The sequence below is a fragment of the Protopterus annectens genome, chromosome 5.part0 (genome assembly GCF_019279795.1).
Source record: "Protopterus annectens isolate FY-2018-M chromosome 5.part0, PAN1.0, whole genome shotgun sequence".
NCBI lineage: Eukaryota > Metazoa > Chordata > Ceratodontiformes > Protopteridae > Protopterus > Protopterus annectens.
The window spans coordinates 2764129-2780772 of NC_056735.1; the positions used below are offsets into that span (position 1 = coordinate 2764129).

At 41.1% G+C, this 16644-nt stretch overlaps 1 protein-coding gene across 1 annotated transcript in view; it reads right to left on the reverse strand.

Annotated features, from left to right (window-relative positions):
• The window catches only part of HERC2 (HECT and RLD domain containing E3 ubiquitin protein ligase 2), a gene marked incomplete in the record, with an annotated part of 3551743 nt that overhangs the window by 1845569 nt on the left and 1689530 nt on the right, over positions 1–16644 (reverse strand). Inside the window, 1 exon segment of the mRNA XM_044072055.1 lies at positions 11590–11777. Within this exon segment, the coding sequence (XP_043927990.1) occupies positions 11590–11777 (188 nt within the window).

Sequence of the window (16644 nt, forward strand, 5' to 3'; positions counted from 1 at the left end):
GTAACTGTCTATGTACATCCAAGGTATGCAGCAGTCTTTCCCCCCTGTTCTGTGGATTGGGAAAGAAGGTAGGTAGGTGGATTGCCTGGTTTAAAGACACTCTGGATACCACCTTGGGCATAAATGTAGGATTAGTTCTCATGGACACCCTATCTTGATGGAAGATTAGGAAGGGTTGTACTGCCATTAAGGCCTGTAGTTCGAAACCCTCCTTGCTGAAGTAATTGCCAGTAGGAAAGCAGTTTTCCATGATAGGTGTTGAAGATCTGCTGTTGCTGCTGGTTCAAATGGAGGGAGTGTCAATTTTTCTAGCACAAAGTTCAAGTCCCATGCTGGTAATGGTGGTTTCCTAGGAGGTTTTACATTCTTGATCCCTCTGAGGAACTGCCTGAGTAGAGGATGCGAAAAGACAGGTGGATCAAGCTGTATTCTGCTGAAATAGCTGATGCATGTATCTTGATGGAGGAATAGGACAGGCCTGTATGTAGAAGCTCTGCCAAGTACTCCAGGATGTTAGCAATATCTATGTTCGACACATCTTTTCCTCTTTCAGTACTCCAAATGACAAATCTTTTCCATTTTCCTGCATAGTTCCTTCTTGTTGAAGGTCTGCGGGCTTCAAGGATAATGTCTTTAACCCTTTGGGATAGGTCTGGGTTAGATGCTGCTATGTGATGTTCCAGGCAGTCAGTTGCAAGGTTTTTAGGTTTGGGTGCATGATGTTGTAGTTGTTCTGAGTTAACATCAAAGGCATCAGGGTATTGACCACATTCTCCCTGAGACATGCTCCTCAGCAATGGATACCAGTGTTGTCTTGGCCAATTCGGAGCTATCAGGATTATCCTTGGGCGTTCCTCTTTGATTTTCAGTAGTACCTTGTGCATCAAAGGAAGAGGTGGAAATGCATATGCTGTCAGGCCTTTCCAACTGAAGGATAGAGAGTCCACCTTCCATGCAAGTGGGTGGTATGTCCTTGTGCAGAATTTTTGAGCTGGTGATTGAGTGGGGATGCGAATAGGTCTATTTGTGGCATTCCCCATTTCTTTGTGATGGCCTTGAAGATGTCCGGGTGTAGCATCCATTCGTGAGCATCCGAGGTGGTTCTGCTTAACATGTCTGCTAGGGTGTTTTCTTTTCCGGCACAAATACTGCCTGTAACTGGATGTTGTAGCTCAGAGCCATATTCCAAAGGTCCAGAGTCATTCTGCATAGGGGGTATGAAGGAGTGCCTCCCTGTTTGTTGATGTACCACATGACTGTGGTGTTGTCTGTCCTTATCATTAAATGGCCTTCTTTGAGGAATGGTCTGAATTTCTGGATTGCTAGTTTTACTGCCAGCATTTCTTTTTGGTTTATGTGCAGGTGCAGCTGGTCTGGAGTCCACAATCCTTGTATGCATTTGTCCAACATGTGCGCCCCCCAGCCTAGGTCTGAGGCGTCCGTTGTGATGGTTTGGCTTGCTTGAAAGTTGTGGAAGGGCAAGCCTGGGTTTGACTGGCATGCTTGAGCCCACCATAGGAACTCCTGTTTCAGGCATGGGATTAGTGGGATTTCGGTTTCTAAGCTGTGCCTGTGTTGAGACCATAAATTCTTTAGGTACCACTGTAGCTTTCTCATATGCAGTCTGGCATGTGGGACCAAGATTATGCATGATGCCATGAAGCCCAAGGCCTGCAGTACTTTTCTTGCTGTTAGTTTGTTCTGCTTTGTTAATGCCAAGAAGTAAAGAGGGAGTTGTTTTGTTTTTCTGCAGTTAGGAATGCCATTTGTTTTGCTGTGTCCAATTCCGCACCCAAGAATGTTCTTGTTTGGGATGGTATCAGTCTTGACTTTTGTAAATTGACTGTGTATCCCAGGGCTTGTTGTAAGCAAATGACTCTTTGTAAATCTGTTGTCAGCTTGCTTTTGTTGTCCGCTTGTAACAGGCAGTCGTCCAGGTATGGATAAATTTGGATTCCTGTAGCCTGCAGTGGCGATTACTGATGCCAGGCATTTTGTGAATACTCTGGGCGCAGTAGATAAGCCAAAGGGCAATGCTGAGAATTGATAATGCTCTGATCCTGCAAGAAATCTGAGGTATCTTCTGCAATTTGGTCGTATGGGGACGTGCAGGTATGCCTCCTTGAGATCTAGAGTTACCAGCCAACACTCCTTGCCCAGCATGGGAAGAAGTTGCTGAAGGGTCAGCATTTTGAATTTTGGGACAATGATGAATGTGTTTAAGGCGGACAGGACGAGAATAGGTCTCAACTTTTCTCTTTTCTTGGTACTAGGAAGAGTCTGGAGTAGAATCCTTTGCCCTGTTCTGTTATTGGTACTCTTTCCACAGCTCTTATCTTTAATAATTGCGCTATCTGCTTTAGAGCTTCTGTTTTTTTATTTGGAGGTAGGTTTGGCATTCCTCTTTTTACTGGTAAGGTGTGGAAGTGGAACCTGTAACCTTGGTCTATGATTTGCAAAATCCACTTGTCTTTTGTGATATAGTGCCAATTTTTCGAAAATAAGGCTAACTTTCCGCCTAAAGGTGCTGTTATTTGCTCCCTGGTAGGCGGTGTCAGAGCCAAGTCACTGTGATTGTCCTGTTGCAGTGGCAGTGGTTGTGTCTGTGCCTCGGTTATTGCCTTGCCACTGTCGTCCTCTGTAGGCACCTCCTCTGGATTGATTTCTGCCTCTAGAGCGTCTATTCCTGCCTCTGAGATTTTGAGGAGTCTGGAAAGGACCAATTTTTGGCAGGCCAGTTCCTGCTAAACCTTGGGGGCTGAACCTGTAAGAAATCCTTAACTGTTTGTACAGATTTTGCCTTCTCTTCCATTTTCTTCATTACTTGCTGAGCAGGTGTACCAAACAGACTGGCTTTATCCATAGGAGCATCTAACAGCTTTGCTTTAACATGATCCGGCAAGACCTGTTCTTTCAACCATGCATGCCTTCTTATCACTGTGCCAGTCATGGCTGATCTAAATGAAGCCTCCAGTGCATCATAGCCACATTTTAAAGAATGGTTACTAACCTGCTGAATGTTATTCACCATTTCTAAAACATATTTCTTATCTAAGGAATCATCAGTGGACAGCTTCTTAGTTAACTGATCAAGCATAAACTCTTGGTATTGGATCATATGAAACTGACAGTTTAAAGCTCTAGCTGAGAGAGTAGCAGAGGTGTAAACTTTTTCCCCATCTCTAAGGACCTGGATTCCTTTTCAGAAGGAATAGGGTTTTTTGCTGAGGTCGAGGCTACTGCCTTAGGCCCCTGGGATATAGTCTCAGGATCTGCAAGTGGGGCCTTGTAAAGGTGGTGATGAGTGTCTGGCACCCTGTAAAATCTATCTGGTTTGGCAGGGGCTGGAGGTAAAGTATCAGGAGCAGTGCAAACATCATTAAATGCATCATCCACAACAGGCAGTACTGGAGGTATAGCTAAGGGCCTATGTTGTGATAAGTGCAGAAATGTCCTAAGCCTTTTTCTTGAATCTGAGAAATCTTGTCCCTGCCATTGGAATTGTTCTCTCATGGCATGTAAGGTTTCCCCAAAGGAAAATTCCTTTGGTGGAGAGGCAGATGGAATAGATTTCTTCAGCATCGGAATCTTCATAAGTAGAAAAAGGAGCCTCTGGCTGATCTGTAATGTCTGAGTCATCCGAAGAATCATCAGAGGACACTGGCTCGGGGGGCTCTGCTCTAGGTCTCTTTTCTGGGGGCTGAGAGGCCCTGTCTGGGTGAGATTGGGATCCCCTAATTAAGGATATTAAATCCTCTGCCAGAGTAAGCATTTGTGAACTAGAAGTGGGCCTGTGTGAGAGGGGCTTAACAGGCACTGATTTAACAGTTTTGGCTGCTTTAGCCCTGGCAAAGGCCTTAATAGACATGGCTGCAGGAGGCCTAGCAGCACCACATGCTGGGGTAGAGACATCCAAAGGAATGGTGTCTGATAAATCACTAGGAACCACAGTAGTAGGCAGAACTTCTGAGGCCGATTCAACTAAGGTAGCAGGAGCCTCAGTAGTAGTCGTGGATTCGGCTGAAGATTGACTGGTTTTCTCGGTTTCGGCCGAAACCGAGACACTCGCGGCTTGCTTAACCGTGGTTTCGGCCGAAACCGCGGACCGCGAGTGTCGGTCTTTTTCTTTGCGTTTTTTAACAATTTGGGTAGTCGGAGGATCCGACGGCATAATGTACGCAAAATCTGAGCCGAAAAACTGTTCAGCAAACTCCGACCGACGCCTAAGCGTTCGTCGGTTGAAGGAAGCACAGGCCGAACAAGCTGCTACGTCGTGGTCTGGGCCTAAGCAAGGCAGGCAGTAAGAGTGGAAATCTTTATGAGGTATTTGTTTCCCACAAGTTAAACAGTTATTGACTTTTTCTGACATCGGCTGAGGCAAGAAAGTGTCCCCAATGGGGTACTTAGCTTTTTAGAAGTCTTCGAAGTAGTATTCGGTAGTAGTAATCTCTGGATCTGACCGACCGGCACTTGCAAACAGCTTCTGCTTCGGGCGCCGCGCGGCAAGAAAGACTGAGGAAAATGGCGTCGGCTGATGCCTTTATAACCGAAGACCAGCAGAGATGACGTCGGGTGAAGTGCGACATCAGCCGAAGCCGGACCCAGACTTTGGAATCCGGCCGACCGAAGGGCTGCCTGACGACAGGACAACCCATTTGTTATGACTGCAGATGCATCCTTGAAGGACATCATGCAAACTCCATATAAAACATTGGCAGGCTGTTAAGATCAAACCTTGAACCTTCTGCATGAGAGACTAAGACCTTAACCATTATGTCAACTGGTCTCTACTGAAGAAGGCCTTGTGATTGCCCTTAGCCTATGATGTTATCTTGGCCTCACAGCTGGCCTTGTTGGACAATTATACAACTAAAAAAACTAAGAGGTATTAAAGAGCATTTGTCTTTAAGGGAGTTGCTCTTCTTGATTTTGGCCACGAGTTTTTTTTCTTTTATTATATACCTTGTTTAGGTGAGGATTCTACCAATGAGATTTGTTTTTAGTGCTTGTTTTGGGTTTACTTCTGGTAGGTACAGCAGCCATTCACATATTTATATAGGGAGTCTGAATAATTCTACATGGATAAGTTGTTGTCTTAGGGGTTTGGTTGAGCCTTGAATTTTGACAAACTGTAACTTAATACGATGTAGTTTGCCTCAGAATAGTTGCTAACTGTTATGGGTCTAGCTGGACTTTCCAGGTTGATTTTTACTTCAAATGAGACGGCAATGTCATCCTACCACAGTAGTGAGGACATAAACATGACAATTGTGTGTGCGCGTGTGTGGGTGGGTGGGTGGGAGGGGGGGGGGGCTCTACCATGTCGTTGAGTATCAGATCTAGCATGTTTGATCCGCTGGTTGGTGCATGCACTATCTGTTCCAGGATGTTTGCATTAATAAAGTGCAGAAAGCACCGTGTCTGTGATTCTGAGGCAGAGTAAGTTTCTCAGACCGTAGAGGGGTAAAGTTACCCATAAATGAGATTTTGGGATGGAGAGCACCCCTAGCAGGTTTAGATGATGTCCTGTAAGTTAACAATGAAATGGTGAGGTACCTTATCTATGGTGATTTGCACATGGATGAGCTCCTGTTTAACCAACTTGGAGGTATGCTTGTTGCCAATGTAGACTGAGACACCACCACTTTCAGACTCAGTCTGTGCTGCTGTTGGTTTAAATGTGTGGAAGGCACTGTATCCTTACACTGGAGTACTTTCTATGAATTTCAACCAAGTCTCGGTCATGGCACAGATGTCTACATTCTCCCGAGTGAGGAGGGCATGAAGGGTGTGGAGCTTTCTGTTTAGGCTCCTAGCACTAACAAAGCAACACCTTAAGGTTGCTTGTAGAATTTATCACTATGCCGGAAGTTTTGTCTTTTTGGCATTGCCTGCAAAAGACTCTTAAGGAGGGTGGATAAAGTTTTAGCCAATATCCAAATGGCTAGGGGAGACAGGTGCAGCACATCCTTAGCAAAGCAACATGGTCTGTTAACTATGTCCTCCCATGCTGACAGATTCTGGATCCCCCTGGAATGACAACAGAAATGAAGCCAATTACTGAAATCAATCATAACTTTATAATGCTGCATCAGTTTTGGTGAAGGTAGAATGCTACTTAATGCAAGACTTGTACCTGTCGACACATATTCCGAGAAACCCATTATGTCTCTTCATATAGTCCATTGAGGTATGCCTCAAGTCATTTACACCCACATGGACTATGTTAGAATCATACTGGTACCTGGGGAGCACTAACGTGAGTGTGAGCATGATACTGCAGATCCTGGCTCCAAAAAGGCAACTAACCATTATCTTCTCCTTACCTGATCTGGTGAGTGGGGCATGTGTGTGTCACATAATGAAGTCCCCAATGTCAAGAGTATTAGGTAAAGTATATGCTTGCCTTATGGGCTTTGCTCCTAAGGGACTATTGGGTGTAGGCTTACGGAAGATGTTTGGTATTACTTTTGGTGTGAGTTTTCATAAATGCTAAAGAGCAGTGTTACCATTAGGCAGCTCTGGAGGTCCTTGAGATTTGGGAAGTTTTTCTTTAAGTGCCTCCCCATATGACAGTGCATCTGCACTGTGAGCGGTATGTGTGAGGGATGTAGTGTGGGTATTCTTGACAACCTCATTTGCATGAAAGATTTTTGCCTCAGAAGAAGTTGTGTATTTACATCTCTTGCATACTGTGTTAGTTCCTTTAATGATGAACTCGTTGCTGGAGAACTTGAAACAATTCTTACATTGCCTTAGTATTCCCAAATCTACCAAGCACCCACAGAGATATCAGGAAGTTGAATAGCTATGCTGTTCGGTCCTGTAATAGGGTGGGCTGTTTTGGATTAAGAATTGGGTATTGACAAGGGTCTCTTGGTGTAATTTGGGAAAAGGGCAAGATACAGTAGTGCTATTCAATGCACAAGCTATTTGCTCTAAGCTTAATTCCAAGCAATACCCCTCTGTTTACAGGTTTTGGACCTAATCCTAACTTTTTTATTGTCGTTTTACTTCATTTGATTACACAATCATCCACTACTGTACATACACACTGCTTTGCGTCATTACAATGCTCTCCTTCTAGAGTACATGCGCATATCCACAATGATAAATTGAATACAAGGACTACACATTTACAAACCAAGAAGAAACTGCAGTGTGGAAGGTGTGATGTTCACTTCCTGAATTATGTTATGCACCTAGTTCACTTAAAGGAAAACTTCACCTTCTCCTACAGTTTAAATCAATACTTAGGTTGCTTTTCTCTCTACAGTATGATTACAGTACTGTGTAGGTACCTGAAACCTGCTTGTACTTTATAAAAATTTTCATTTCCTCACTTTGGTATCAAAGTAAGGGAATAACCATCGACTTTTTTAAGCTTAACGTTTCACACAAGTTGCAGAGGAATATGTCTGCACCTGCATGACATACCACAAACAGAGAAATTTGTAGTCGGGAGCGCAACTGCTGTTAACAAAACAAAGAGGTGTGAAACTGTTTTACATTGTCTTTACTGCAGAGAGAGAAAGAGAACTTACACTGATTAACAGCTGCTTCTAATGCAGCCATGCCTTTCATAGTAAAGAGCAATTAGATCAGTCAATAGTAAAAAGGCAGTTGTCACATCTTTTGACAACTTTACATGAGCAGCATCACAGTACTGAAATGCTAAGCTTTAAACTTTAAATGTTTGTTGCTTATACTACTTTACATTTTAAAGATGACTTGAACGTAGTATTAAAGATGTCTGTGACACTTAAAAGAAAAATATTTTCTGACTTTTCTCTAAGTCCTGTACAGTATCAGCACTTTTACCAAAGTGTAGGGGGAAATGCTGTCAATTCAACTTGGACTACAAAAACATACACAAACAAAGGTCTGCAATTTAGCAACTGTTTTGGTTGCAGTTGTACAATTCCTGAGTATACTGTAAGACAAACAAGTTGATAGAAAACACCAGGAAGGACCCTGTTGATCAGAGTTGGTACAGTCAAATATACAGACCAGATACACGAATTTGACCTAGGTTTCGTCTTTATTATACAGACTTCTTCAGAATATTAACACATTTAACCATTCCATTGATGTTATATACACTCATACACTTAGTGTTAGTTAGGCACATAGAGCAACATCCAGAGCTCAGATTTAGATTTTGTGTAATACAGCAAATAAAAAAGGATGGTCAGGGTGCAGTATTGGATGTGCATCTTGATATTTGTAAAATGAGATGGCAATTGGCATTAAATGCTACAGTATTTCCAGGAATTAATGATAGCATAAGCATATTGTCCCTATTAAAATTAAAACACATCTTGGGTTGAAAATGTTATTTATAAAAAGATTTTAAGAAAGTTTTTTTTATTTCTTATTGTTATGGAATGGTGTTTTCCAGAAAGAATTTTTAAAATTTCTTAACAAAATTCGCGAAAGTTAATTTTATATTTTTATATGATTAACTATTATTGTTTTTTAGACATTATGATATTATTTTGTTACACAATTTAAGAACATTGGGTGTCATAAACAGTGTTTAGTTGGTTGTATATGAAAATGTTTATTTTACATTTTGTGTATTTAACACATTTTGATATGTAACACAATATTGTGGAGATGGATTGAAAGTATAGTTTTTTACTTCGAAGGGTTAATGAAGTTAGATTTAGGATATGCTTGTTAGATAGAGCTTTGTCTGATAGGGTAATTGAAGGGGTGGGATGTATTTGTTGTAGTGTATGAGTGTATATAACATCAATGGAGTGGTTAAATGTGTTCATATTCTGAAGAAGTCTGTATAATAAAGACGAAACCTAGGTCAAATTCGTGCATCTGGTCTGTATATTTGACTCTACCGTCTCTGGTCAACAGGGTCCTTCCTTGTGTTTTCTGTCAACTTGTTAGTAGTTTGGATTGGTGTCTTCCTTATACTGTAAGACAAGCCCTGAGACGCACACAAATGAGGGTTTGTTTGTGTCTTTTGGCTTTTCCCGGTTAGGGGTCGCCACAGCGGAACTCCGGTCCGCTAATGATTGGCAGTAGAGTTTTACGTGCTGGCTTGCCGGGCCTAACGCACAACCTTCAATGAAGGAACGCCCGTTCACGCATGTTGCCACACAGAAGACGCTCTAGCTGAGAATCGAACGGACGCTACTGCAGCACCACCACCGCAGTACTGGTCATTCAAGAAATAAAAGAAGCAGTCTTGTTACAGACAGTATATAACATGACAGTGCCTGACACTAATCCCATTATATGTCAAGAGCTTGGGAATACACCACTACTTCCTTATGCCTAGCATGACTCATATAAAGCAGACTTGAAATGGATTATGGGAAAGAGAAAGGCTTGAAGAAAAATAATATCACATTGATGTATCAAGCCCCACTGACCACCATTTTGCAGAAAACTTATTAAATTTCTATAAGAAGCAGATTGATTTTGAGGTGTTAAAAATAACTCAAAACAGTGTGTGAAAAAATATTTTTTTTAGTCCTAAGGTAGAGTTTTCCTTTAATAAAAACTGAAATGTAAAATATGCGCTACAAAATAATCAAATAGAAAATAGTAGGTAGTCCACTGTTGAGTTAAAAAGGAATATCTTTTATTGAAACATGCAAAAAAGTGATCCTAGTTGAGTATAATGAAAAAGCATCAAAACCATTCCTTATTTATACATAAACAGGTTGTTTGGAGCAAGGCAGTGGTTACAGAGGATGGTTCTGTTAACAACAATAAAAGCATTAAAATCCTTTCTTTAGCCAAGCACCCCCCTCCACATTACCACCATAGTGTGATTTGAGACTGTGCTACCTAAAAATTGAAATTAAAAAGCTAAATTAAAAAATAAGACCAGCTTATTAACACACATATATATATATATATATACATATATATATATATCTATATCTATATATATATATATATATATATATATATATATATATATATATATCTATATCTATATATATATATCTATATATATATCTATCTATATATATATATCTATATATATATATCTATATATATATCTATATCTATATATATATATATATATATATATATATATATATACATATATATATATATATATATATATATATATATATATGTATATACACTAACCAACTAATGCAAAACTTAATTAGGAAACTGACTGACTAACAAAAAGATCTAACACTAAACATCTACTAGAATAAATAAAAAACACTTTTGACAAATATTGCTTTTGTATCAAATAAATACTTCATCAGGTTTGTGTGTCAAAAACAAACAAGCGAAAACCTAAGTACAATGAAAAACAAAAATAATTGCTAAGGTGGAAATAAAGTACTAAGACCATAGGAATCTGGCAAAGTATGGCATTTAACTAAGAAAACTAAGACAACACTTTGAATGTGTAACAGTATACTCAAGAGTAATTACAACCTTTAAAACAGAAAAAGAAAAATACTAGACCCATGCACATTGCATGCACTACCAGACTTTCACTGCCTAAAAGTGTAAAAAAAGTGTTCAGTTTAAAATCTAAAGTAGTGTTTAATCTTCAATTTAAAATTTTACCTGGTTATATATACATTAGGAATGTTTTTGATGCATTTTATTATACTCAACTAGGATCACTTGTTTGTGTATTAGTTTAGTGTTGTCACGGTCCTTACTTATCCAGTTGAAAGAGAACTTGGTTTGATGAAACAATTCTGAAGACAAAAAGAGGACCTTGCAGTACAATTTGAGATTCTGGCTAGCTGTAAAAATGGCAAAAGCCTTGTTCAGTACTCTAGCTATTAGTGGATGTCCACAGCAATTGTGATGTTTTTTACCTGAAGGAACAGAGCTTTGCAATCAAGATAGGTATCTTGCAGTTATTTGCAAAAAAAAATATCAAAAACCTGTAAGATGGAGCCGTACATGTTAAAGCAACTGCCTTAAATGGTTCTTATGACTTTTTTACTTAAAGATGCAGTCATTAGATTTTGGTAGGAGTGCATAAGTGAGAATTCTGTAGCAGGAGACTGCCTAGCAGCTAGAGAAAAATAATGGCCCTATGAACACAGATGCTGCTGTCGCTAAAGCTGGACACAGTAATCAAATATAGGATAACAAGGGACTTCTACTCTAATAATTGGTGGCTTGTAGAATGAGCAGCCAGTGTAGGACTTAAAGGCTCCAACCCAATTTAAAGGCTCCTTCTGGTTTCTCTGTTGATGAATCACCTAGTCCTAGGCAAGAAACTCTTAATAAAGGTGAAAGCTATACACCGAGCTTTCAACTTCAAATAGAACACAGAGTATTTTTTTTTTTGTAGAAAGATCATGAAAGCAGTGCCGAATATGATAGCTACACCAAACAGATAATTTTAATTTATCAAAAGCAAGCTACACCTAAAGCCAATGAAAGAAGATCAGCAGGCCATTACTTTTAGCATTAAAATGTCTGTAATTGCACAACTTTATACAAAAACAAATTTCAAAACTAGAATGTCAGACTACAGAACAGCAGGAACTATTTCAACTATCATTATGTCAAGAGCATATAGGTTGTAGTCCATACAATGGAATAACAGTTGATAATTAGTCGTTATACCTGATCTCCCCACTTCCAGTCCACTCCTCTCATAACCCTAGTACCTATTTTCATCATAGCTGCCAGTTCAGGTCCAGAAACAGGAAGAGGTACTGGTGTTGTTTCCTTCCTTGACTCCTCCAAGACAGTTGCAGATGTACAAAGAGTCAAAGTGTTTGCATCTTCTTCACTACTGTCAGAGCTTGGACCTGTCAAAAAAAAATAAAAAAAAAACAAAACAAAAAAAAAAACTAAGAAGGGCAGTCTCAGAGTTAACACCACTACTATTACCACTATTAAAATGTGATAGCACAATAGTTTCTTAAGTAGTATGCAATGCATTATTTCAATTTTTGACTCAAGAAACACTAGTGCTTCATGACGTTGTTAATAAGTAACAGAAATGAAACACTTCCTTCAGATAGGTGTTAATCAAATTCAAATATAATCTTTTTTGCAGAACTACTCTCCTGCCTCCAAGGAAAGTTTCTAACCCAAACGCTTTGCCTGTGCATGAGAGGTCTGTTTTCATGTCTAGATAATTCACTGCCCTATTAATTTTAGAAGACAACTATAAATGGGCAAGGTAGGCTTTCTGTCTGCTCCTTCCCACCACTTAGAGCTAGAAGCTTATCTTGGGTAAGATTACTGAGATATTAAGACTCACTTTTCAACATTTTTCTCCAGATTTTTTTTTATAGTCCAATATTTTGTCTTAAATCTCAACCCAACTGTTTTGATTACAGATGTCAATAAAGCTAAAAAGGTTAACTTTTTTCAGCTTTGTGGAAAACTTACCATACCGACAGATTTGTAGGACAAGAGCCATCTTTCTGTACTTCTAGGACTGGAGGCCAGCAGGACTTGGGCAAATCAGCAAATAAAACTTTCCTGAGCCACCAAATCCCACCCCCCCTTCCCACAATTCTGCGGATCAAAGGCCCTCTTTACAGATCACTGTCAGCCAGTAGAATGTAGAAGGCACAAAAAGAAGATACCAATGAAGGAGTCAAAAGCTTTGTGAAGCAACTTCTAAACCACAACTAAAATGGCAGTGAGGAGGAGAGTGGGGTCAAAGCCCAAGATGGATCTGGTCTTACACATTTGTTGCCATGGTAAGCACATAACTTTCATATGTGATAGGACTGGGTCCATCTTGCTATACATCTAGGAAAGAATCCCAAGTATAACTTGCTGGGTGGATCACCACAGTAGGAATCTCAAAAGAATCTCCAGAAGTACTTGAACTGAAGATATCTGACCTACAAATGTCTCACAAGGAAAAGAAATAGTAATACTAGTTCTCGTACAAAAACATGACAGAAGAGGACTTGAAGACCAGAGCCCAAGTATCAAGATCCAATAACTGTCAAAGTGAAAGCAATGTGGTTAGCAGGGGGGTACAGAGTATTATCTGGATGAAGTCTGAGAACCATTAAGACACAACCTTGCATTCTGGGAATAGATGCAAATCTAATGGATTTGCTAACAGTATGCTGTTTAGCCCCCAAATGACTAAAACTAATTTAAGGGACGGGACAGTGCCAACAAAGAACCTCAAGTACGAACCTCAAGTACAAACAGGACTCTAGAAATCTAACAGAGAAAAGACAAAAAGGCACCAGCACTACACCCTCCAAAAGTCAAACAGAATTAGCCTGGAGCCTAATGTAAGGAAAAGTACTAGGCCAGTGACAGGAGTCCTGAATAACAAACAGAAATCTGGGAATTAAGTAAAGTGATCCATTAGCAAGACAGCAAAGGAGTAATTCTAGGCCTAGATGCAATGTAAGGCAAAAGGTCAGTGATTGAAATAAACAATAAATAAAGAAATAAATAAAAGAAGAGGATTCTGATAACCCAGTATCAATTTAACTTAAAGGCACTGGGTAATATGTAGTCCAACAGCATGGCAGAAGCACATCCAGCACGGGAAGGATCATTATAATTGGAGAAGAAAAGGAATAAAAATGAAGTTAAAAACAGGGGATGAAGTGAATATAAGATGTCCTTACCTTCAAGACATAAATGCAAGATCTAAAAATTTGAAGGGTCAACAAATGCAAGAACACTCCCCTGTCCTGCACAAGAAGCACTGAACAGAAAAAGTAGAAATGTTTCAAATGGAACAATTCCAAAAATCTTGGGGCAAGGGTGCTCCCACATGAAGGAAAAATAACATGAACAGCACTATATACAAAGACAGAAGAAAAGTTCTTGAATAGGAACCTGTGTAACAAAGAGAAGTTATGTAGTCACCATAATGTCCAATCTGAGTTGTTGCTTTTCATTTGTCTTTAACCTGGGGGACTCGGATCTGGCATGGATCGGACTTGGCCGCATTTTCTAGCAACAGATTTGACCTCCAAGCTCCTCCCCTACCATAATGCCCCTGTCTCTCTCCTCCCCTCAGATCGAGTTTGCTGCTGACCATAACACCCTGACCTAACCAAGAGCCAATCAGTACCCTGAAAGCACTATAGGAAAGACAAAGGCTTGCCAAATTAAGGGCTATGTCTCATACACCCAGTGCACCACATAACCCACAAAAGGCAGGGGGAAGGACAGAGGGACGGCTGAAGACAAATGAAAAGCAACAACTCAGATGGAACATTATGGTGAGTACATAACTTCCTTATCTGAAGTTGTTTTCATTTGTTCTTCAACCTGAGACAGAGTTCCAAACTACTGTAAGACCCTGTGTGGTCCTCATGGAAGGATATTCCAAGGCACGGCGAAGCCAAAGGATGCCCTGCCTCTGGACAGGAGATCCAACTTACAGTGGGAAATAAATGTGTGTGAAGATGCACAAGTAGCCGGAAAACAAATGTAATCCAAGGCAACCCTAGACCAAAAAGCCACTGAAACAGCCATAGACCTATTAGAATGCACCTTAACTTGACCTGGTGGAGATAAACCTTTGGCTGTATATGCCAGAAGTATGCAGTGAGAAATCCAACAAGCAATAGTTGACACTGGTTTCCCAAAGAAAGGCTTAGAAAATGAAACAAAGTTGATCCAAGTTGTGGAAGGACTTTGTACAACGCAAATAAAAGCGCAACTGCCTATGAACATCAAGCAAGTGCAGTTTATAACCCCCTTATTCTGGAAATTGGGGAAGAAAACAGGGACATTAATAACCTGGTTAATATGTTGGACTCCAAAGTCACTTTCAGGAGGAAGGAAGGGTTCGTGCATAAGGACACCCTATCTTTATGGAACACCATATAAGGAGGGGTTTAACAGATAAGGCCTGAATCTCCAACACTCTTTTGGCTGAGGTAATAGCAACCAGAAAATCTGTTTTCCAAGACAGAAATTGCAAATCCACTGTAGCTGCAGGTTCAAAGGGGGAAGAAACTAAGGCTTGTAGAACTAGAGTAAGATCCCAAGGTGGTGTAGGGTCCTTGATTGGGGGCCGAAGTAAAAAGGTACCTTTCAAGAAGGACTTACAAAGCAAGGGAAGCCGAACTGTCTCCTATATGAAAACTGGAGATAGCTGCCAGCTGAACCTTAACTACAGAAAAGCTGGCATCCTGATGAAAAATATCTGCCAAAACTCCAGAATAGCAGGAACTGGAGCAGTGAAAGGATCCAAATCATGTTTAGATGCCCATATGGAAAAATGTTTCCATTTACTGGTGTAAACTTTCCTAGTGGATGATATGTGAGCCGCTACCAAAATCTGCTTAACCGGAGAAGACAGCCTGGGAGCCCTAGCTATCACTGGAACTGGAGCAGCCAAGCTGTAAGCTTCAGTGACCAGATCTGGATGTGGCATCCCCGAGGGATGTGAGATCAGATCCATAACTAGATCTAATGTCCAAGGAGGACACACTACACAAGACCACAGAGAGGGGAACCATACTTGGCAATGCCAGAAGGGGGCAATGAGGATCACTAAGCTACCCAGCCATCGAGCTTTCTGAATAAATTTCAGGATCAGAGGAAGAAGAGGGTAAGCATACAGAAGACCGGAGGGCCAAGCATGAACCAGAACGTCTCTGGGATACTCCCCTGGAGAGGGGTTCAGAGTGAAACACTCGCTGCACTTCACGTTGGAAGGAGAGGCAAAGAGATTGCAGCAAGGCTGACCCCACTTTAGAAAGATCTGTTCTGCTTCTAAATGATTCAGAGACCACTCATTAGGCATCAGACTAGATCTGCTGAGCCTGTCCACCAGAATGCTGGACCTCCATGGAATGTGCATTACCACCAGAAAACGGCCAGTGGAGATTGCCCACTCCCACAATCTCACAGATTTGCGACAAAGGGGATAAGACCTGGTTCCCCCGTTTGCTGATGTACCAGACTACAGACATGTTGTCTGTCTGGATAGCAATCATCCCTAGAGGAAGATGGGCATGAAGAGCTTGCAATGTCAGCAGCACTACCGTCAATTCCAAGATGCTAACATACAGTTTGGTCTTCAAGGAAGACCATGTGCCTTGGACTAACCTTCCCATGCAATGACTCCTCACCTGAGTACGGACAGCCCAGAAGATCCGGGGACTTAAGCCACCACCAGAGAAGTGAATCCCTGCAGGCTTGTGGCACACAAAGTGGGCGGGATAATGGCAGATCTATAAAGGACCACTGGACTGCTAAGGTACATTGGAGAACCCTCATATGCAGATCAGGTGTGGGGATGAAAGTGATCATGGCTGCCATGGACCCCAATGCCCAAAGAACTAATTCTGCAGGTGGATATTGGGTCTGAACAATGTACAACACATGACATCTGAAGGACTGAAGTCTGTCCAGGGTCAGAAAAACCTTGCTCGGAGTGGTGTCTCACCAAGTTCCAATAAAGTCTAGAGTCTGAACCAGATCCAGTAGGGACTTGCTGAGACTTATGGTTATGCCCAACTCATGGGCGGTTTGGAGAAGGAGATCCCTGGCTTCGTACAGACGATGCCTGGTAGGGGCGGATAAGAGCCAATCGTCCAGGTAAGGGAAGACCTGGAACCCCTGCACCACTGCCATCATTTTGGTAAACACCCTGGGGGCAGTGGTGAGACCAAAGGGTAGCACTCTAAATTGGTAATGACTGGCCCTAGCCGAAAGTGCAGGAAC